This window comes from Mastigoproctus giganteus, chromosome 8 (assembly GCF_048544385.1).
Source record: "Mastigoproctus giganteus isolate SK-2022 chromosome 8, ASM4854438v1, whole genome shotgun sequence".
NCBI lineage: Eukaryota > Metazoa > Arthropoda > Arachnida > Uropygi > Thelyphonidae > Mastigoproctus > Mastigoproctus giganteus.
The window spans coordinates 72925464-72950235 of record NC_143582.1 but is presented as its reverse complement, the minus strand read 5'-3'; the positions used below and the strand labels follow the sequence as shown (position 1 = coordinate 72950235).

The 24772-nt window shown below is 35.3% G+C and overlaps 1 protein-coding gene across 2 annotated transcripts in view; it reads right to left on the bottom strand.

The window, feature by feature from the left end:
- Window positions 1-24772, bottom strand: part of TBC1D5 (TBC1 domain family member 5) — a 416292-nt gene that overhangs the window by 189304 nt on the left and 202216 nt on the right. For both annotated transcript variants that reach the window (XM_090379490.1, XM_090379491.1), the window contains exons 12-13: window positions 13363-13432; window positions 2213-2382 (exon numbers count right to left, since the gene is read on the bottom strand). In XM_090379490.1, the coding sequence (XP_090235616.1) occupies window positions 2213-2382; window positions 13363-13432 (240 nt within the window). The remainder of the gene's footprint in view (window positions 1-2212; window positions 2383-13362; window positions 13433-24772) is intronic.

Here is a 24772-nt window from a genome sequence, read left to right as displayed (position 1 = left end):
CTAATATCGTCTACATCTATTTATGTAACATTTGATTCGATTCCATCACTTCTAGATCTGAATTGCAGAGAATTTTGGCTTTTGCAAGTCCAAATCAGACAATCAAGGCTAAGTGTAAATATCTCCTCCTCTGATTTACAAGGCTATATGCATGTTGCTCCATTATATAGTATATATATCCTATATATAGTATATATATACAGGGTGATTCACTACCAGTGCGACAAACTTGCAGGAGGTGTAGGGGGCACAAAGATGAATCAGAATCATATAGCATTGCTGGGTCTGAAATGCCTTCGTCATGCGGTACAGGACGTTGAACGGGAGGTCGCGTGAACAGCGATCCCGCTGGAAGTCAGCATTTGCGAACTGTTTCTGTTGAAGAAACCAAGTAGCAAAAATCCTCCGGAGTGGATAATCTGCAGTATCCAATGATTGGACGCGTTGCTGATGGTATAAACTCATTTGGTTTGTTGACAATATCCTCCATACAGTGGATTGGGAAATACCCAATTGTTGGCCTATTGCTCGAGTACTCGTGCTCGGATTGCCTTCTGCAAGACGTAGGACATTCTCCTCATTGTCTGGCATCCTTGTCATTCGCTCTTGATTCATGGTACCTCTCATGAAACAACCAGTCTCACGTAACCTTCTGTGCACACGTGCAAAAATCATATGATGAGGAGCACGTCGGCCAGTTCAACGTTTGAATACTCGTCCATCCTACTGCATCGGGAACCGGTTCGCAAATGCTGACTTCCAGCGGGATCGCTGTTCACGCGACCTCCCGTTCAACGTCCTCTACCGCATGACGAAGGCATTTCTGACCCTGCAATGCTATGTGATTCTGATTCGTCTTTGTGCCCCCTACACCTCCTGCAAGTTTGTCGCACTGGTAGTGAATCACCCTGTATATATATATACTATTACACAAGAAAGCACCTTGTGAGAAACAACCTTTAAAATGTATGTATGGTGTATGTTTGGTGCACATGCATGTATGAACCCAACAGCTCAAATATGGAAAATGTAAACATAAATACATACTCCAGCAAGGGCTAATCTAATCTAATCTGTGATGTTCCATAATTATCATAGCTAGATATGCTAACTTACAAGAAAATCAATAGGAAATCAATATTCGAGAAAATCGATAACTTTTTAATTTAATTTGTGATGTTTTCTAAGTGTCAGTTATATATGTTACTTGACTGATTATCCAGAAGACTACAATTTGAACAGTTTAAATTGAAGTCTTTTAGTATTTTAGGTGAACTATATTAATCATTCCTTCAGCCATGCTATTAAAGTTTTTCTTTTTCTATGTCCACATTCAGCAACTGTTTAAATTTACTATAATTTTCATTGACTTAGGCTTCATCAAGTTACATGAAATATGAGTGGCATCTGAAACCACATACCTATATTGAACAGTAATAACAATGGGCAATAATACCTGGTCTTTCAGCAAAGAACTTCTGATTATCAATTGTTTGATATCTCAGATTCAATTAATTGAATGGTTAAAATGCAGTGAAGCAAAAATCTACAACCATTAAACTGAATTTTCTCCTTTAACTGATATTTAATATTTCTGTGACTGTTGGGTGTTGGTCCCTCCATGATAATATAGTGGTTTTGCCACTTATCCTTTGTTTGGAGAGGTCTGGATTCAATTTCCATCGATGACTGGAGAAATTTCTAAAGTCCTCTTCAATCAAGACTGTAGTTATCTGATCTCAGGCAGAGGGAGTGAGGTCTTCCCTCCCATGAGTTATTGCAGATTTTTGAGCCTGCACAATGTACAAATTTGCCCATGAACATGCACAGCAATAAAACATTTATATGGATATAAGTTATGCTTGGGAGCAATTAGCATAATTATAAAATATTTAAGGGCAAAGGCCTCATGCTACGAGGTAGAACGACTAACATGTAGGTTAGTGCAAAAGCATCATTTTAACGTAGCCATCTACCAAAGTAGTTAAATTAATTAATTAAATTAGCATTGTTCTGGTTATAATTATTATTATGTTGATCATCTTGAAAAGTTCTTAAATGTGATGCAACAGTAGAAGTATACAGAAAGGCTATGTAAAAACAGGCATCTAAAGTTCAACACTCACTCTCACTCACTCTCTCTCTCTCTCTCTTTCCAAAAATTTTCAAATATCTTGTATTTAATATAAATTCAATATTACACCTTACTTACATGCCATAAATCTGGGGGGCAATTTCTAATTGTTCCAAATGACTAAATAATTCATAATCATGATGCCTTAACAATTGTTCATAGATCTTGGTTAATTTAACTCCTATAACACTACAGGGTCCGGTATCGGGTGGTCGGGAAAATGGTTCCAGGTTGAAATGATCCATATACTGCAAAAAAGTTTGAAACCATCAAAAGCTGTAGTTAATAAAGCACCAAGAAAAAAATAAGGTTTATTTACAGTGTTCTAGAAAATATCATGGTAAAATTGAAGGGATGAAGTTTTATATCATTCAGAACTGCATTCACTAGAACTGAAAGCAATTCTCTGAGGGGAGAAAAAAAAACTGAATATACTTTTCTTATCAAAAACAATGTAGTATTATCAAAAGCAATGTAGTATTGTAATTGAAATATTTTACACCTGTTTCTTCATAATTAAAAAGGAAAAAGGTAAGGAAAAGATATGAAGCCTTTTTACTGTGGCATTAACAATTTTGCTGTCACCATATTGTGTCCTTGCATTTAAGCATGCTCAGGACTCTCTAACTGTAGCTCTCTGTATATCACTGATTAACACAGCAGTATCAATTTTTCTATATGTTCTATTTAAGTTACCAGTTTAAAGGTCCAGAAAAAGCAATTTATCTTCTTCGTTTGTATTTTTTGCTAAAATTCTTTTCTTTACAAGAAAAATTTATGATTCAAGGTGTCAGCATCAAAAATGAAGTGATGTCTAAGAAAAATTAAACTAGATATGGAAGAAATGGAAGGTTTATATAGTATTGTGTCAATATAATAATAGATTATCATTCAGCAATAAAAGCATTTCTAGTCACTGCTAAATAGCTGTCTTGATTTTATTACTACTAATCCTCCAATATGTGAAGATGATAAATGGACGCCTTGTGTTTCTTGTCAACAATTAGGTTGAGATTGAACTGGGAGCTACTAAGGAAAATCTGAGGCACTCAGCCTGCTCTGCTGAATCACTTATGATGTCAGCACACTTACTCAGAGATTCAAATAAAACAAAACTTTGATTTTTCGAGGAGCTTTTTAGGAGTAGAGTGTGAATTAGCAAATTAGGAGTGGAGTGTGACTCTACTGCTAGTTTGCAGTCACTATAAAATAGCCACAAATTTCTTGATACTAATAAGGTCAAAGTGAAATAGGAAGATAGTGAGGACAGTCTCCAGAGAAGCTCACTAAGGTCATGAATACATTTACTAACAGATCCAAACAAACAAAAATACTTTTATTTTTTTTTTTTGGAACCTTTTCATTCCATTTCAGCTGTGCAAATAATCTGCTGACTGTCTCAAGTTCACAATATGGCATTAGGATCAGGATCACAGGTATACTGCATAATACATTCAAGAGAGCAGAAATGTTAATCTCTTAAAATAAAATGGTACTTCCATAAGATGCCTTGTCATTAAAATACAAATAAACAGAATTTCCCTTTCAAGAATGGTAACTGCTCTTAATTTGTAATGTGACGCTACAACCCTATATGTTGCATTGTTAAATACTGCCATCTCCTCAAAGAATTTGGAATCCCATTTTGTACAGCATTTAATAATCTATTGAAAATTTAAATCGAAGATGAGAAACAGCATATGACTAAAACATGTAAATTTTGGTTATAAAATACTCTTTATAAAGTAGTTGAAATAGACATAAATTTCTTTTAACTATAACATTTTACAATGCCTCTGACAGAGCTGAAGTTCTTTTTTTTTTTCTTTCTTTTTTTTCTTTTTTTTTTTCTTTTTTTTTTCAAATTGTAAATTTCCATCTCCATTAACATCACAATCCTCCAAGTTAATCAAGTATTGAACTGATGAGGCACCCATTCATCCTTTTACAGATGGCAATGACCATTGAAATGGCTATCAGAATGGTGGGTAGATGGTACTCCTTACGGTAATTAGAAGTTATGCTTCTTGAAAGGAACATGTCAATTCTAAACTTTATTTATTATCTAAGAATTCTCTACATTTTTAACCATTCGACATGAGCTCAGTAAAAGAAACCACCATCCAAAATTTAAATTACTTTTTGAGAAATGGACTTAAGGCAGATTCCAAAAAAAATAAATAAATAAATAGAAAAAACTATATCTACATGCTGAAGTTTAATGCTTTATTCATTGAGACGGAAAGTAGTGACATCACTGCAATTTGAAAAATCAATACTATAATGGAAAAACATTTTGTACTTGTTTCACAGAAGCTATTTCCATTACAATGCAAAAATTATTAAATGGGAAAGGGATTGACGTTTCTAGCCTACTACAGAAATAATGAAGCCATGCTTCCCACAGATACAATATTCCTGCATCTTTTTTTAGCTCCTTTAAACAGAAATCACTGTCTTATCCTCAAACCACTCCCAATATCATAACTATCACTGATTGAACCAAAGTGTTGCCTTTTTTGAATGATTCTTCAATACAAGAGCAAGTAGTAATTCAAAGAGGCCATATCTGGAAAACATGGTGGGTATGACAGCAATTCATAAACTAAGTTGATGACTGTCTCCATAGTTACCTGATTCTTGTGACTGGATGTGCAATCATGCAGAAAGCAGAATCTTCTGGGGTACTCCCTACAACTTTTGGCCTTGAAATTGCATGAGCAATTTCAGTAACAAGGAAGAATGATCTTCACCGGTAAGGCATTTATCCTTTTGAATGTAATCAACAAATATTACCCTTTCTTTGTCTCAAAAAAAAAAAAAAAAAAAAAAAAAAAAAAAAGATGTGGTAGCTGATCGTGATATTTGAAATTTCTTGTGGAAAGGATCTTTCATGGTACCAATCCACAAAATGATATATGGCCTCTGAATTATAGTAATAAATTCAAATTTCATCCAAGGGCATCAAGTGGCTCATAACCTTTTCTGAATCCAGGGCAAATTCTTCAAGAATTGTCTTCATACAATTCTCCCTCTTGTGATCTGCATTCACATATTTTGGTACCCATTTCACCAAATTTTTATCTTGTTCAAAGGATATGTTTAATATCTTTGTTATTTATTATAACCTTTTTTTTTTTTTTTTTTTTTTTATTTAAACCAAATTGAACCAGAGATGGCCCTACTACTGCACAGCCAATCAGCTAGATGGTTACCTAATCCGATGATCTTTCAAATTAGATCTTAAACATCATCAACATTTTCTGTGATTGCCAAATTCATGAAAATCAACAGACTTTGGTGATTCTGAGGTTCATCTGTGGTGGTTCCCCACAGATGAACCCCAGACCCCTTTTGAATTCAGCAATCCAATTCTCAAGTATTCAAAGTATTAATGTTTCCATAATATTCTCGTGGATTTTCTTCTCAAACAGTCCTTTAAAAAAAAGTGTTTCATTACTGTATGTCTGTTTTTTTGTGAAGTTACTGGTGAACATAACTGTTTTAAAAGTAAAAGGAAATAAAATAACATAATATTCAAAATATTACTCTAAAAATTGGGTTATATGCATATAAATGTTTGTAATTTATATTAGTTTTTTTTTTTTTTTCAAATAATGAAATATATGGTAGGTCAGGTGCTTTTCAAATACCTTTCACAATATATACACTGAGTTGGCTTTACATTAGCAACACCCTCTTGTTTATGAATGGACTGATCTTTAATGCTGGTGAAAGCTCAAAGTTGGGAATGGAAGATATAAGATTGTAGTCTGCATACGTTGTGATCAGTTTTTGAATTTCTGTGAGGAAGAATGGGTTAGTGTTGAGATCTTTCCAACTTCAAATGTGGAATGATTGTGAGGGCAAGGCATGAAGATGCCAATATCTCAACTACAGCCAACATGGTTAAGTGTTTCCATTCTGTGGTGGCATGGGTCTACCATGACTGGCTCGACAGCAGTCAAACAACCAGCCAAAGATTATGTGTAACTGACACCTGCAGTGTGCGTCATATGTCTTGTCTCATAGTACAGTGGCCCAGCTAACTTCCCAATACAACATAGGAACAGCAAGACTAATATCCACATAGACTATGCACCAGACATTAGTTTGTATAAGCTATGACAATAGACAGCCATTACAGGTACCCGTGCTCACTACAAGATACAAGAAATTATGCCTTGTAGGCACATCAGCACTAACACTGGACCAACAATGTATGGAAATCTGTTGCCTGGTCTGATGAATACCATTTCCAACTCTATCATTCTGATGGACGCATCTGCATTTGGTGAAAGTAACATGAAGCCATGGCTCCTGGATGTACTGTTAATGTTTGGTAGGTTGAAGGCAGTGGTGTTATGGTTTGGAGACTGTTTTCCTGGTATGTCTTGGGTTCTCTGATAACTGTTAATTAATCAACAGTTTGATGGGAATGCCTACCTCTTCATCGGTGCCAACCAAGTACACCACCTTCACAATGAGAATGTATCCAGCCAACTCTGACCTCTTATCAACAAGACAACATGCCATGCCAAGAGGCTCAGCAGGTTGCTAACTGGTTTCAGGAACATGACAATAAATTCTGCAACCTACAATAGCCACCAAACTCACCTGATCTGAACCCAATTGAACATGTTTGGGGCATACTGGAAAAGGACATTCAATGCTATGCCCATCCACCTCAAGATGTGCGGCATTACTGGACATATTGTTTGCCACATAAATGGCACTACCACACAGTGCCATTTATGTGGAAAATACAGAGTATCCTGTGGTATCTCATGACACTACAACAGTATACTCTACAACACCTTATGCCCAAGATGCATACAGTCTGTATTACAGGCAAAAGGTGGCCCCATGAGGTATTTGGTAGTTATTGCTAATGCAAAGCCAACTCTGTATATACTCAATAGTGATGTTTATCAATAAAAATAAACGGCAATCAATAAATTTATTTCCTCAACATAAATTGGGTATATTAAATGTTTTTTCAATATTTAATTCATAATTAACTTTATTTTTTTCTAGCATCTGTCATTTTCATATAATATTCCATTTCTTCTATTCTTTCCTAACAGAAACTATAAATGTTCCAGTATGAAGTATTTTTGATAAAATTAAAATAATACTCCGTTCTAACACTATAATTAATAATATAACTTTGTACTATCACTATAACTATCAATATAACTTTAGGACTGTACTCCTCACCAAAATATGCAGAGTATCAGAATTGAAATCTCTATGGTCATGATCTGTTTCACCAATATCTTATAATTTCTTAGATACTATGGAAACCTGGCTTACTCCTGACAGTGAGCTTGCTACTCTTGCAAATAATTTCTATTTAACATTGTCTCCAGCTGTCATGTCTCAAAGAAAGGAGTAAGTTCCTGCCTCTTTATTACAAAGGACTTCCCTGTCATCTAACAGTATGCAGCAAACACATGTTCATTTGATGTCACAGTAGTACTAGCCGATGTGAAATCCACCCCAGTACTTATTTATAGTTGCCTACTGTTCCTCTGCCCACCTCTGGAAATATGTTAGGAAATTTTAGCACATAGATAATGTGTCACTAGAGCTTGGGATATTATAATCTGCACTGGAGACCAATTCAGCAATACATCTCCCAATCATGACGTCACTTGACATTTTATAGTTCAGATGGAAATCATGTAATGAACTGCCTTCTATTCCCAAAAGGGTTGGTACATGTTTAAATAATGTTTACAAATACTCTGCTTTAATCTCTCTCAGTGCAATACTTTATTGTTTAGCGAAAAAAGGCTAGTCATCTTCCCAAAATACCTTAACCAAGAGCTGGCAATATTTAATTTTTCCTTAGTCATTCTTCAACTCCCCCCACCACTACAGATGCACCCTTCTGGTTAACCTGATGCCTAATCTTCATATACAGTCGAAGCTCTTTATAGTAACCCTCTTTTTAATATCCCAACATGTTATAACGTCCTATGTGGTTGGTCCTGGCCAATTTCACATTAATCTAATGCTATTTTACTTTCAGTATAATGACCTTGAAAATAAAAGGATCACTATAACAACCATAAATTTCTACCTCTTAATCTGAATTTTCACTTTCTTATTACATTATTCACATTTAAAAATGACAGAATGCTTCAAATATGTTGAGTAATTGCGCCTGATGTAAGAAATCATTTTTTTAAGATTTCCCACGCTCTTTTCTCACAGGGCAGTAATCAAATGAACATCGGCTAGAAGTCAGTTACAGTGTATGTTTATTGGTATGGCTCCAAGAAAGCGGATAGCTTTTGACAATTGCAGAAAATCACGATTTTGCAAGCTGTAGATAATGGTGTGCATTCTAAGACTGACATCGCCAAACAGTTCTGCATTCCCAAGAGTTCACTATTTTGAAAGATCGGAAAAAGATTGAAAGTTTAGAGAAATCTGCTGCTGCATGGGCAGAATTCATGTACAAAAGGCAAAATGTCCGGATATTGAAAAGGTAATTTTGGAATGGCTAATGATGATGCTTTAAAAAAAGTTTCCATAGATGGTAATTTTTTAAAAGTTAAGGCTGAATCATTTGTGAATTGAATGAAGATATTGAAGAATTTGAAAGTTCAGATGGGTGGTTACAAAAATTTAAGACTCATCATGGCCTGTCTTTCAAAAAAAGTGTGTGGTGAAAGTGAAGCCATTGGACAGTGACACTACAAAGGAATGGAAGGAAAATCATTTAAAAAATGTTTTGCTGACATATGACCACAATGACATCTTCAATGTTGATGAAACTGGACTCTTTTTTAAACTGATACCGGATAAAACACTTACATTTAAAGGCGAGAAAAAAAGGCCAAACAACGGATTACCATTCTCCTAGCAGCAAACGTGACTGGCACAGAGAAGCTTCCTCCTTTACTCACTGGGAAAGCCCAGAAGCCTAGAAGCTTTAATGGTTTGAGGACATTACCGAGTCTAGGAAAATTTACCACCGCATCAGTTTATCACATAAACAATTTACCATCGCGTCAGTTTATCGCATTTTACTGTCTAGAAGCAATGAGATGTGTTTGGTAAAATCATAAAAAGTTATTTTTTTATTTAAGTTTCTGCCTTAAGCTATGATTAGCACATTTTTTGGAATTCTATGAACTATGAGGGAATAGTATGGAAATAAAAACAACACATGTATGGAAATATGTAATTTAATAGGTAGATTATGTATTTTAATAGTTACATGTATCACAAAAATAGTAAAAAATACATTATTTGAACAATATAACAATTGGTTAATTTTTAAATAAACTAATTATAACATTAGGTATGTCATAGTACACTGCAAAAATTCAAAATGAATGTTTATACAATCTTCAGAATCAGCCACGTTGGGATAATTAATTACTAAGAAACTGTAATATTTACAACACAGTATGTAAATTATTAATAAGAAATATTATGCGCTATACCTCTTAGATAATCAACAATATCACCCCCTTCATCATATGCACTAACAAGCCTTTTAATTCGTTCATCACAATCGCGATACTTCTTTTTTTTGTTGCCCGGATCACTTCCACTTAAATATTGTTCGATGCACATTTCGTTAATACTTTGTTCTTTTTTAAATTTCTGTTTATACTCCGGCACGACAACCAAGTCAAGAGAGTTTACAATAAATCGTAAATACAAATATTTATTGTATTTTAATGCAATCGATAAATTTCCAAATGTTGGGATGATAAGCAGCGACTTGTTCCTCAAATCTTCTATGCCACCCTTCAACAGAATTATTCATTCTTGGTAATCCTTCAAGAACAAGCTGGTTTACATTCCACATTTCATGGGAATACTTTGGTGGTTGATGAAGATGTCGTCTGATTGGGCGTCCAATCCATGTATCCTCAAAATAATCAACAACTTCTTGCAATTCTGGAGGAAAAACACCATTTTCACACAAATGTTAAAAAACGACCATCACAATTGGAGTGGGCACAAATGCAATTGCTGCCAAAATTCACATATTTAAAGCAAAATTAGCGTCAGTTTCATAACGTTGTTTCAATCCATTATTCTGAATGGAACGAAAAATACATTGTGAAAAGTGGAAAAAACAATCCCGTTGCGGTCAGGAAAAACTCTTCTGGCCATCATCGCCGTCTCAAAATCTATAGTTATTGATTGCGGGGCTATAGCCAGTTCCAATACTTTCAGCTGCTGTAGTAGAGATACATACGTTTCCTCAGACTTGTTAGGCAATAATGCATAAACTAATGGAAGCAATATTTTGTCCTTGAATCCATGTATCGTATACAGCTGATAAAAAAAGTAAGGGAATAGTTTTGAAAGTCCCATTGGCATGCCAGTGTTCACTTCGCGCTAACAACAGCAAATTTCTTTTCGTACTGAAATTAACATACGATTGTCCTCGGGTCCAGAATCAAATTATAGAAACAATTCTCCATTGCACGATGTTTTATATTCTTTTGTAAAAACTATGTCTCTACGATGCGTTGGAAGAACTGGGCCATCAAAATTTCGATTTCTTATATTTTGGAAGCTTGGGGGCTGCTGCTTGGCTACAAATTCTCAAAACATTTGAAATAATACTATGAGGCGTATTATTTGTTGTTTCTGCATAAGTTCGAATGGTATCAAGAAGTTATGCTGCCTCAACTCCTGCTGCGTCTCCACAATGATTGTGCTCCTTCCACGTTTTAAGGATGGTGTTATCTACCGTAATAACTCGAGCGGCACATTTGGTTTTTCAGTAATTTTGACACTTCCAATGAATTTTTGTTTCATTTTGCCTGTCTTTATAAAACAAATGTCCACTAAAGCACAATTTCGGGTTTCCTTTTTCTGATTTCAAAAATTCCACCGACATGATGCGTTCACAAACTCAAAAGGATGAAAAATAAACTCAAAATAAGAAAATGTTGTGATTGTAAGAGATTATAAATATATAAGTACCTCCCTAATCGGCATGCCCTACCCCCCATCCCCTAAAACATGCTACTTAAGTTTTTTTTTTTTTTTTTATGTAAACCCCAAACAGGAGAGATATTAGAACCTATAGTACTTAGTACCGTGCTTGGGTTGGAGATTGAGAAGACGAAAGAAGGTGTTTGTTGACATTGAACTTGAATTTCTGTAGACTAATTTTCAGGAAATACGTATGAAGGAAGGTTGTTCAAGAAAACGGCAGTTGAATGAATAAACGAGGAAGATGAAAAGTTGGTTCTGTGAGTTTGAAGTTGGACAGTAAATGGATGTTGGCTGGTGGCGGCACGTGTTCAGACTGTTTTGAAAGAGAGAGCGGGAATTATAGAAGCCAATTCAGAAGAACAGTGCACATGGAAGTATCTGTAGAAGAGGCATGCAGCAGAAACAGTACGTCCATGAGACAGCGAGTGGAGAGACTCTGTTAGTGAAGAATCATTAATTAACCTAACTGCCTTCTTCTGAATGGAATCAAGCAGGCTGGAGAGGTTTTGGGGGCACCTCCCTAGATGTGGGAACAATATTCCATGGCAGGGCGGATTTGCGTTTTATACAGGGTGAGCAGCTGTTTGGAAGAAAAGTAACGCCAAGAGCGAAAGAGAAAACCAAGTTTTTTAGATGCAGAAGAAGCAATATTTGTAATGTGCTTGTGCCAAGAGAGATTAGAAGTCAGGGTAATCCCCAAAAGAGATATCTCATTTTGCCTAGAAATCGGTGTGTCACTAAACATAAGCAAAGGAGCAGAAGAATCCTTTTTGCGAGATATAAGATAAGACTGAGTTTTAGAAGGGTTGAAATCAACTAAGTTGTCTTTGCCCCACTGGAGAATTACATGAAGATCGGCATTTAAGATATTTGTAGCAGATTTTCGAGAAGTTGAAGCTGATTAAGCAGGACAAGGTTTCTCAAAATGGAAAGTGGAATGCAATGTGCTATCATCGGCAAAACTATGGATAGGATTTCCAGTCAATGGAAGAAGGTCATTAATATACAAGAGGAAAAGAGTGGGGGAAAGAACTGAACCTTGAGGGACACCGGCATTAGTAGAGAAGTTAGAAGACAGAGAGCTATCTACCATCACCCTTAGTGAGCGATCAGAGAGAAAACTGAATAACCAATTACTAAAAGCAGTTGGGAAACCATAAGATGGAAGCTTGTTTAGAAGACCTTTATGCCAAACATGATCTAAAGCCTTTGAGATGTCAAGAACAACTGCTTTTGTTTCACCGAACTTTTCCATTGAATTAGTCCATAAATGGGTAATATAAGCCAGAATATGTATGAATTGTCTTGAAATATTTCTGAAAGGGCAGTCAGTTTATAATATGTGGCAGTGTGAAAATTATTTTGCATACTGCCACGTATTTTATATATCAGTCAATTCAATTAATTTCATACACTTGTGGATCTGAATTCCAGAGAATTTTGGACCAAACCCATTGAGGAGATTGAATTTGTTGGCTGCAAATATTCAATGGGTTTGGCCCAAAATTCTCTGGAATTCAGCTCCACAAGTTTATGAAATTGAATTTACTGATACATAAAAAGATGTAGAGGATATTAGTGCATCAAAATAAAAAGTAACCACAATTATTTTTCAATATTTTTTACGAATTTTTATATATATTTTTTTTTTAATTCTAATTTGATTTTTGATAATTTCCCTCTAATCCTGGGCAATCAAGTAAAAAATTTAAACAAATGATTATTTAAAAGCATTCATGTACAAAGTTTTCCTTTTTACAAATTTTCAAATTCCATGAAGAAAGTTACTCAAAAGAGTTGCCCCTCCTAGTGGAAAACTAACTCCTGCAAGCTCATATATGGTGGGTGAATCATGCTTGAGAGGTTTAAGAGAATACCAACGCAGGGATAGTGACAAAGGTTGTTAGCAGTTTCAAGTAATCAAACCAGTAATACAATACCAATCCAATACTCTCTAATGCAGTATCTAATTTTAACAACATGGGAGAATACTTGACTGCCTCTTATTAAATTTTCAGATTGATGAAACAAGAGACATTATATTTATAGCATAATAGAAAAACACTACAAGTTAATTAACTACTGAGAACTGGCCACTGCATATAAAATGAAGCGGAATTATATATATATATATAATTCCACTTCATTTTAAAGATTTCTATCTCTCTTTCTCTCTCTCTCTCTCTCTCCAATTTCATCTCAAAACTGACTACTAATGCAAAGAAGAAGAAAAAAAAAAAACTTACCCTGACAGCCAATGCTTCATTCATTACATACCATGCTTCAACCACCTCCATAATTTGACAGAAGATAAAGCTAAATAAAATAAAATAAAAAAAAACTAAGATCAATATTCTGTGATTCTATTCTTATAAATTCTCTCATATTCTCTTTCAACTGTTTTCCACCCATACTATATATATATATTTTTTCATAAATACTTCCTGAACAATATACAGTAGACTTTCAAAATAACGGCACCTTAGGGGATTCAAGGTACCATTATTTCGATTTCTCAATTATCTAGAAAGTTTTATTTTTAATGTATTTAATGCAGAAATAATGAGGCCAAATAAGAAATGGAAAGGTTAAGAGTGCAGTTTTATTAACAGCACATAAAAAACAAACATATTGACGATCCAATGTTATTCTGCTTATGCCCCGTTCTATTTTCTTTATTATATCAAGTTTAGTCTGTGCGGGTAGCACAGTGGTATCTTCACCGTCCTCCCCATACCAAGTGGAAAAGGCCTGGGTTCAAATCCCGTTGATGATGCGAGGAACTTTTATAGGCATTTTTCACTCTGTGGCTGAGTTATCGGGTCTCTTTTTTCCTCCATAAAATAAGGTTTTTCGTCCAGCAAACCAAGGAAATCAAGCAGAGAATACGTGCAATTTACAGACATAATACACACGGGTATATGAATTAACATTCTGGGTGATCCTAATGTAATAGTTTGGATTATATCAAAGTTTGTCACTAAGCTTTAATGTTGTTGTTGTTTTCTTCTCTGTATGAGGTTTATTAACTTTAGGAGCCACAGTATAATTGATGACTTTTGAGGTTACAATGAATATCAAGGCAAGATCCAATCTTCCTTACATTTCGAGGGTACAGCTCTAAAACGGTGTTTCCAGGCTGGTCGCTAGTGAGTACACTGGACCGAATTGGTAACTCTTTAGGAGGCTTCCGGATCAGCTAGTGTATAATCTTGCTACCTCTACTATGCAAGATAGTGACTGGAGGGAGTCTGAGTAGTGTGTATGTGGAGCGCATTGTGAAGGCCACGTTATGTTAAGGATCTGAGTATATTCTTACCATGTGTACGCCATATCCAAAAATTTCATTACTTCATACAGCATGTCCCACCCACTTTTTCTCACTATTGAATACACCATGAATTGTCAAACTAATAGAGTAAGCTTATCTGCGAAAAGATCTAAACCTCGCAAACACTTCCTAGTTCATTTCACAAATATACGTGGTCTCAATTCTAATTTCAACAATGTCCATTTCCACTTGCAGTCTGCCAAACCCCATGTACTTTTTCTGACAGAATCTCAGTTATCAGTTGATTCAACTACTGCTCATTGCAGTTGCCCAAATTATTCGCTGTATGATTCTTTTCACCTCAAAGGTGGTACTTGTGTATATGCCCATTCCGATATTCCTTGTCAGAAACTTGGTAATTTGGAATCTCCTCTCTTCGATCTTCTCTGGCTCAAAATCTCTCTACCTCATTGTGTCAAATTCATCTGTTGTCTCTACCATTCTCCCAACTTGGAGCTCATTGACTTCCTCTCTTTGCAACTTGACTTTTTCCAGTCCAACTTTCCTAACAGTGAGGTAATTTTCCTTGGTGATTGTAATGTTCACAACTCCATCTGGCTTTTGTTTTCTAGTCACACTGACACAGCTGGCCGAGATGCTGAGACTTTTGCAATTACTAATGACCTTGCACAGATTGTTCATTTACCTACAAGAATACCGGCCAATCCTAACCATACAGCCAACATGCTTCATCTTTTTCTCACAAACGACCCTTCTAAGTATACAGTCAAAGTGAGTGGTCCTTTAGGCACCTCAGATCACAACTTGGTGATTGTCTCTTCTTCAATGGAGCCTTTATCTCCTGGCTATTCCCAACCTTGTATTGTTTGGCATTACAAGAATGAAAAATGAGATGACCTGCGAGATTTCTTTTCTTCTTTTCCTTGGTTCGATTACTGTTTCAAAACTTCTGATGTCAACGTTTGCTCAGATCGTGTCAGTGAAATTATTCATGTGGGAATGGAATCCTTTATTGCACACTCCACTTTAAAATCGCGTCTTTTATCTAAACCTTGGTTTTCCAAAAAATGTGCTAAGGCTGTTCAAGAGAAGAACGTTGCATATCATAATTGGCTTGTTTCCGATTCTTCAATTTCATTTTCTGCCTACACCAAAGCTCGCAACAACTGTAAAGCAGTTATTAATTTTGAACAGGCTTGAACTCAGCCTGTTCAAGATTTTGAACAGGCTGAGAGTAGAAAACTTCCTTCTTGCCCTAATGGTAGCCGAGCATTCTGGTCTCTTGGCAAAGCTATTGGCCACAACTTTTGCCCATCTCTGCTCCCACCTCTGTCAAAACCAGATGGTTTTGTTGTTACTTCCGCCAAGGATAAAGCTGACCTGCTAGCATCCCATTTCTCTTCCAACTCATGTATTATGATCTTGGCAAAACACCTCCCACTATTCCCAGCATACTCCATTCAACGCCTCTTGTGGTCTTCCGTCAAAAGGATGTCAGAAGGATTTTGACAAATCTTGATGCTAAGAAAGCTCCAGATCCTGATGGTGTTTTTCCACTTAAAACCTGTGCTCCTGAACTTACTCCTGTTCTTTACCACCTTTTTTCACTTTCTTATTCCAATGGTGTTTTTTTCCTTCTGCTTGGAAATTTGTTCATATCCAGCCAGCCAGTTCCTAAAAAGGGTGACAAATCCCTCTCATCCAATTATCGTCATATTGCAATTACTTCTACTCTTTCTAAAGTATTGGAGAAATCAATTAACCACCAACTCTTAAACTACATAGAAACCTTCCGTCTGATCAATGATTGACAGTACCGACACCGACACAGAATCCACTGGTGATATTCTGGCTTATGTTACTCATTTATGGACTATTTCAATGGAAAAGTTGTGAAACACAAGCAATTGCTCTTGATATCTCAAAGGCTTTCGATCGTGTTTGGCATAAAGGTCTTCTAAACAAGCTTCCATCTTATGGTTTGCCAACTGTTTTTGTAATTGGTTATTCAGTTTTCTCTCTGATCGCTCACTGAGGGTGATGGTAGATGGCTCTCTATCTTTTAACTTCTCCACTAATGCTGGTGTACCTCAAGGTTCAGTTCTTTCCCCCACTCTTTTCCTCTTGTATATTAATGACCTTCTTCCATTGACTGGAAATCCTATTCATAGTTTTGTTGATGATAGCACATTGCATTCCACTTTCCATTTTGAGAAACCTTGCCCTGCTCGATCAGCTTCAACTTCTCGAATATCTGCTACCAATTCCTTATATGCCGATCTCTAGGTAATTCTCCAGTGGGGCTAAGACAACTTAGTTGATTTCTATTCTTCTAAAACTCTGTCTTGTCTTATATCTCGCAAAAAGGATTCTTCTGCTCCTATGCTTATCTTTGGTGACACTCCGATTTCTAAGCAAAATGATATATCTCTTTTGGGGATTACCCTGACTTCTAATCTCTCTTGGCACAAGCACATCACAATGATTGCTTCCTCTGCATCTAAAAAACTTCGTTTTCTCTTTCGCTCTTGGCATTACTTTTCTTCCAAACAGCTGTTCACTCTGTACAAATTGCAAATCCACCCTACCATGGAATATTGTTTCCACATCTGGGGCGGTGCCGCCCAAAACCTCTCTCAGGCTTCTAAATTCCATTCAGAAGAGGGCAGTTAGGTTAATTAATGACTCCTCTCTAACAGTCCCTCCACTCGCTGTCTCATAGATGTACTGTTTCTGCTGCATGCCTTTTCTACAGATACTTCCATGGGCACTGTTCTTCTGAATTGGCTTCTATTATTCCCACTCTCTTTCAAAACAATCTGAACATGTGCCGCCACCAGCCAATATCCATTTACTGTCCAATTTCAAACTCACAGAACCAACTGAGGTTCTGTGAGTTTGAAATCTTCCTCGTTTATTCATTCAACTCCTGTTTTCTGGAACAACCTTCCTTCGTACATATTTCTTGAAAATTACAGTCTACAGAAATTCAAGTCTAATGTCAACAAATATCTTCTTTTGCCTTCTCAACCTCCAACCCAAGCACGGTACTATAGCTTCTGATCTCAAAAGGATTAGCCCTTTGCAGTCCAGCTCCAAAATAAAAAAAATAATAATAAAAAAATTTAAAAAAAAACTACGTGAAATGCAACAATTCAAATATTATTTATTTTTGCTGATTATATTATACAATGGATTTGTAAAATAATAAGAGGAGTTTACCTCAATATAGTACGTAGAACACTTCCATATGATACTCTCCAGAAATTAAAACGAAAAAAATTTAAAAACTTACATTAGAGTAAAAAATAATTAAAAACCAATTTAACACAATTAACAATCAATTGAATGGAATTAAAAATATTAAAAAGAATCTAATGAAAATATTCAAAACGATTTTCCTTCATTAAACTGACAACTCTTATTATTTTACAAATATTAATATCAATGTAGAATGTATTGAGCATTACAGCTCTGATTCATACTATTAAACAATGGATGAAATGTTTAAAATGAAAAATTTTGGAAATTTTAATTGACATACTGTGTTTTATAAATAGTTTTTAATTGTCCTAATTTTGTATGTTAGCTTATTTTTAGGCACTTCAACATATAGGTGAAAAACACCTATTTGGTCTGCATGTAATAATTTGACTCTGAGTGGAAAGATTTTCATAAAATTTTATATTTGTTTAACACCGGGCCAATAAAAACCTGGAAAACATTATTTCTTTGTTGGGCTTTCTCAAATTTTATTAAAATAGGACCAATAGAAAGCTGGCAATTATTATTTCTTTTTTTCATACATATCACATAGGCTATTCATATACAGTCAATTCCGGTTATTTGGGACACATCGGGACTAGTGCATTTTGGCCCAATTAAGCGTCTGCCCCAGTTATCCAAAGTTTCATGTAAATAGTTAAAAATACAATGGACCCCCACTTTACAATTTTTTCACTGTACAATCAAATCACGTTACGATGGAGTCGCCATAGCAAAGTACCGTTCACTATATGATGTGTAGTAAATGCTAGTCATTGTGATCACGTTTGTGAATTGAATTTTAATTTTATTAAACAGCAATTCTAATTAGCGAAAATAGGAGGTATATTATCCACAGGCTATAAAATTAAAGATATATTAAGCATAAATTTACCCTTTATTACCTTATCAATTAAAAAATTAAATGATACGTGAAAATCGGAAGAATATATGTGATAATCGGAATAATTAATAGGTACTGTAATATGTACATACTAACTAGTTGACATTTCTGTTCACTGACATTTGTGGGTTGGGGTTAAAATTTAAAACAGTAAAAAGATAAGCAATCGATAACAAAGAACTCAGCACACACAAATTGTAAGTAATACGATACATGCAAGTAAGAACAGAGTAACAAGTTAAGAAGCTTTAAAAATAGGAATGAAGAGAAGATTCTGAAAATTAATTTTTTTATATGATTGAAGATTTCATGGAAGTGTAAACCCATTTTGCCATAATAACCCACAGAATTCCAGCTGTCGGTATTATAGCAAATTCAATAAGATCAAGTTTACTATCCGTTCATGATAGATTTCACTAACAGTAAAGCCCATTAAACAGGTGACTGCTAATTGTTTTTATTGTTTTATGGTTGTGACCTCTAGAAATCCGACCGAACCACGTGGTATGGTCAGAGATAATTGTAGGGTAATCTCCAGTGCAGCGGTCTCTTTCTCCAATTAAACGGCATATTATCCCAATTAAGCGAAGTAAATCCTGGCTATTTTCTCGATTGGGTTCTGTTTTTTTAAGATTTGCCCCAAATAAATGGCTGCCCCAATTAACCGGTGGCCCAAATAACCGAAATCCACTGTACTACATATTGTAGCTGAAGCGCTGCATAACTATGTTTGTAGCCACATAGTGACTGGAGGAATGAACAGGCAATATGGCAGATGTGCAGAAATAAAATGCTCTTGGTTCATGCATAAAAGATTTTTTTTTTTTTTCCATTTTTATAAATAATGTAATGAAATGAAATGTAATGCACTGCATGTATTAACTAACTTGTTGAATTTAGCTAAGTATTTTAGCATTAAATCAGCTCACACACCAACCATAAGAATAAGTATTTACTGTAACTAAAATATTTACATATTAAAATAAAATAAAATAAATATTTACAAAAACTGCTATTATATTAAATTAAATTATATACATGAAAAAACATTAAAACTGTGATAAAATCCTTAAGATAAAATACACTAAAATAAACCGGATTAAAAGCGATAAAAACAATAAAAGTCTCTGGAGCTTTCGGAAGCATCGGCTTCCTTCCTCAGCAGTAACAAAACTTCCTGCAGCACGTCCATATATAACAGGCTCACGGTACCTATACACGTGGTGCAGTCGGTGCATGGTCTGAACTGGAAGCGGAAATAGCTCGGGAACGTGTTAAGCAGAACCGTTCATCCGTACTTAGGATGATAGTTTCAAACAGAGGATGCATACACATACCTCTGTCCCTATTCATAATATTGTGGTCGGATGAACAGATTCGTAGGCTCTCGAGCCATTTACGGTTCCAGAACCCATGCGCTCGATCCACGATAACCGCATCCTCTGGGGAAATTTGATGCTGCTTCTCCCAAAAATAAGTCTGCCACAGCAGACTTATTGTAATCAGCGGTTTTTATAGCATTTGCATGCTCCCCCAGACGATCCTTGAGCCGTCGTTTTGTCTCGCCCACATAACATTCCCCACAATCCGGGCATTTTATCCTGTATACTACTCCACTACTAGGTCCTTTGCTATTGGGTCTTTTACCTGAGACAACACTGTGTGCAACCTCCGCCCGGGAAGCTGCACACAGCGTGTTTTATAACCCCACAAAACTCTAGCGAGATGCTCAGTAATTCATAAAGTCTTTGTTATTGGTAATTTTAGCATGAACAGCATATCTCATAACTAACAACTTGTAGTGCACTACATAATAGTAGTTAATTATAGTGTTTTAAATTGTAGTAAATAAAAAATGTAAAGGCCCTAATTACATAAGTTAGTTTATTTTTGTATTTAACTGGCATTCAGAAAATCAATGTTATTTAGAAATGCAACAGTGTAGTTCTTACCTGCCACCACATAACCTGAGAATACTAGAATTATTATATTCTAATGTCTTGGTTTGTGTGGTACTTTTATATTAAAATTAAACTAAAATCAAGCCTTAAACAAGTGCAGCAAAGCAAAAAGCTCAAAGTGGTGGGAATGTTTTGGCTTGGGACAGAACCATCATTGAGATTCTCTTACAAATCAGAGCTACATCCAGTGTGCTACTTATGGCCTTTTTGCAGAGTTGACTTATCTGTAGTGGCATATGATACAGCCAAATGGGATGTCTTTGTGTGCTTCCATTTCAGAGAATGAGAGGAGATTAATTCTGTGTTCTGAAGGGCTTATATGATGGCTTGAAGAACAGGATTAATATTCTCACAGAAATTTTCAAAAACGGAACGAATGAAGCACTCAGCCCACACAGCACAATGCTGTACTCTATACTTGTGCATCACACAACACAACGAAATCGTCCACAACAGAAAGCAATGGTCCTGCAGGAAATAGCTGTGGTCTCAGATAGTTTTAAAATTCTATTCATTGGGACAAACTGACGATGTAACCAATTACAAATTTTAGATGGGAAACATTCAGGGAAGTAACTGTAGAAGATATTAGGCTTTTTATACAAACTAAGAGATATTATTCAAGTACAAGATTTAAATGAATACCAGGTGAACTGATGAGATTAGTGGCAAAAGAATAATAATATATGGGATGAGTATAATTATCAGGGGATAGAGAAACTGACCATAAGTACAAATGGTCAACATAAGTATAACTAGTCTGCAATCAAGAGATCTTGAAAGAGGTTAGGTAAGCTAAGGCAGATTATGAGGAGTCTCTGGCAAAGAATGCAAATAGAAGTAGCAAAGACTTCTTTATTTGTGTTAACACTAGAAGGAAATGGATGAATCAAATTGCTCCACTAGACATGCATGACATAACTGTTGATGATCCTTTTCACGTTGCTAACAAAATGAATAGATATTTTGCACATTCCTCATATATTCACACATGAGAAATTTCTTAAAGATGGGGATGCCAGAAGTATACAGAATTGTAACAGGGAGCTAAATGATTTTGAGGAAACTGAGAAGAAAGTGGAAAAGAAAATATTGCTCCTGGGGTGGACAGGATCTATGCTGTTATATTATCGTTAAGTTGTCGATTTTTTCGTTTTTTCCGTTTTAATTTCTGGAGGGTATCATACGGAAGTGTTCTACGCACTATATTGAGGTAAACTCCTCTTATTATTTTACTAATGCTGTTATATTATAAGAGAGGCAGCAAAAGAATTAAGCAAGCCTTCAGTCATAATTATGAGAGCATCCTCAAATTCAGGGGCAGTGCCTATGAATTGGAGATATGCAAATGTTCCCCAGTTCATAAAGGGGGATCAAAAGGTGAAGTGAGTAATTACAGACCTGAAAGCTTGACAATTGCTCCAGGAAAAATAAGTGAGTTAGCAGTTAAAGAAGTAATATAGGACCATTTTTACAGGAATCAGTTATATATAGCAGTCCCATAATGGATTGTCTGACCAATATGACTGGATACTGCAACACAGTAACAAAGGAACTGGATGCAAAAAATAATTTTTACATCTATATTGAGATTTCAGAAAAGCTTTTGAAACTGTTGCACATAAAAGACTGCTATACACACTGGAGCAGTGTGGCATTAAGGAGAAGTTGCTGCTGTGGATAAAGGGATGGGAAAAGGCAGAGTAGTGGATTCCTCCAGGGCTCAGTGCTAGGCCCATTATTTTTTTTCAATATTTATTAATAATATTGATGAAGGCATATCAAGCTTAATGTCTAAGTTTGTGGATGATACAAAGGTTAGTATGATGGTTTATGATAGTAATCCAGATTACTGCAAAATGGCAACTGAAGTTTATTCAGTAATACCCATATTCAGTATGACTACCCATACTGAATATGGGTAGTCATAATCTCAGAATAACATACCAACTATAAGATACCACAGTCAGGGTAGTGGAGAACAAAAAAAAAAAAAAGACCTTGGGATAATTTTGCAATCAGACATGAAGTACTCTGAGCAGTGCAGACTGGCTGCTATTACAGCTCAAAGTGATTTGTCAATAATATACAGGAAATTTACCATCAGGGATAACGAGGTGATTATCCCATTGTAAAGAACAATGATTAGGTCACATCTTGAGTACTGAATACAGGTCTGGAAGACTAGTTTTAGGAAGGATGTGGATCTGCTGGAAATGTGCAAAGAAGGGTAGCAAGATTATTGAGGGGAACAAAAGGGTGCTCTTACTAAGAAACACTTCAGTTCTGGAAATTGTAGTATTTGTAAACTAGGCACCTGCAAGGAGATCCAACTGAAGTGTTTAAGGCTTTGCATGGATTGAGTAAGTTAAATGTTGAAAGAATCCTTCTCTCAGACAACACACATAAAAGGAGCTTAAATTTAACTGAGGTAGCAGGAAAGATGTGTAGAAATTTGCTTTCTGCCAGAGAGTAGAAATTTAGAGAAATTATTAGAGGGGATGGACAAGTGATGCAGGAAGGGTTTGTTTTTTTTTTTTTTTTTTTTTGGCTGATGTATAAGCTTGCTTCCTTGCATCATTTGCCACTACTAATACTAATATAAAACTGAATGGTTGTTGTTGTTTGGTTTTTAGGAGCATTAGCAACTAACACCATATGCTCCGGGATATGCGATGGTCATTCCCTGACCTTTCTGCATCCTCCGTATTTGGTGGTGACAGGCTCGAACCCCGGTCTAATCAAGAAGCGTGTGCTACGCACTGCTGCTCCTTCTCACCTGGCTACGGAGGTGCCAAAACTGCATGGTAAAACATTTATAAAACTCTTTATATTTTAAATGCAAATTATTTATATTATTTCAATGTGTTGTATTTCTTGAAACTTTCAAAATCCTAGAATCCTGGTTTTGGAGAGCATGTCCCAAAAACCAGGATTGTACAATTGAACATCCATCCACAAAATGAGAATGGACATTTGGTCTTCTAGAAAGAATGAACATCTCCTACTAGCTGAATGCACAACCTTCAAATGTGCTTGTGAGGAAGGTTCTTTTGAGATCTATCTGCTGCCTTCATCAAGATGAAACTGTTCACAATTTTGATGTCTGAAAGCCAAAAAAAAAAAAAAAGACAACCTCCTCCATCTGATTCAGAAACTGCTTCACAATACCATGAATACTGTGAAGAAGCTTTTGAATGAGATGAAGAGTGATCCCTAAGGTTAACAAGTCTAGTCTTATCATCAGTAATAGGCTTTCTAAAATATATCATAATAGCCAATCCATAACCTGTTTCTAATCAGCTAAAATAAACACATGCCAGAGCCTACTTTGTAGGCTTTTGAGGGTTATAAGATTTTTTAATGAAATTCAACATTGAAACCAACATTATTTTTGTTTAATACAATAATTCTTCCTAGAAAAAAGATATTCATGAAACTTTTATTGTTACTTTATATATCCTCTACCTTGAATTACCTTTGTTTCCTTTTTTTTGTTGGGAAGAGATGCAGTGTCCAAAATATTTGCAGAAATTTCTTTCTGCTAAATACATTCTTCAAAAATGAATTCCGTCTATCCATCCTTCAGATAAACGATCCTTATATTAGTATTTTCATTTACCTTTTAATTCCATGTTACTACCAAAAAAACACCATTTGTTCATTCAAATTCTGATTAAGTAAATTCTAAATTCCCAATTTAGATATTTTCAGTTTAGTTCTAAATTTCTCAATTTCTTTATCAAAAAGACTGTGAGATGATGATACAATGTCTAAAAACTTTTCATCTAAAATATATCATAAGATACTCTTTGGCTTCTAAAATGAAGAAACTAATTGCCATCTGCTGTTAACAGGGTCCCCCCATTGTGTGTTGTGGCCTAGGTACATTACATCCAGCATTCTTTCTCCCACCAATTTTTCATAGCCCTGTTAAGAAGTATCCTTCTTTTCATATTATTACTTTGTTATTCCTTCAACATGAATTGTTGAGGAGGCTTCCATCCTGCAGTGGGTTGATAATGGCTGCACTTTACTTTTTTTTATTCTTTACTGTATAATATTTTTATATTTTTTTTATATTTTCTAAAAAGAAATTAGAAAATATTTGGTATATTTTATAATTCTTTTATATTTTATACATTTTTAGTATATTTTATTTTCTTATATATTTTTTTAATTGCTTAATATAACTTTTTAGCACAGGTTTTAAACCCTCATTAGGTTTTATACTA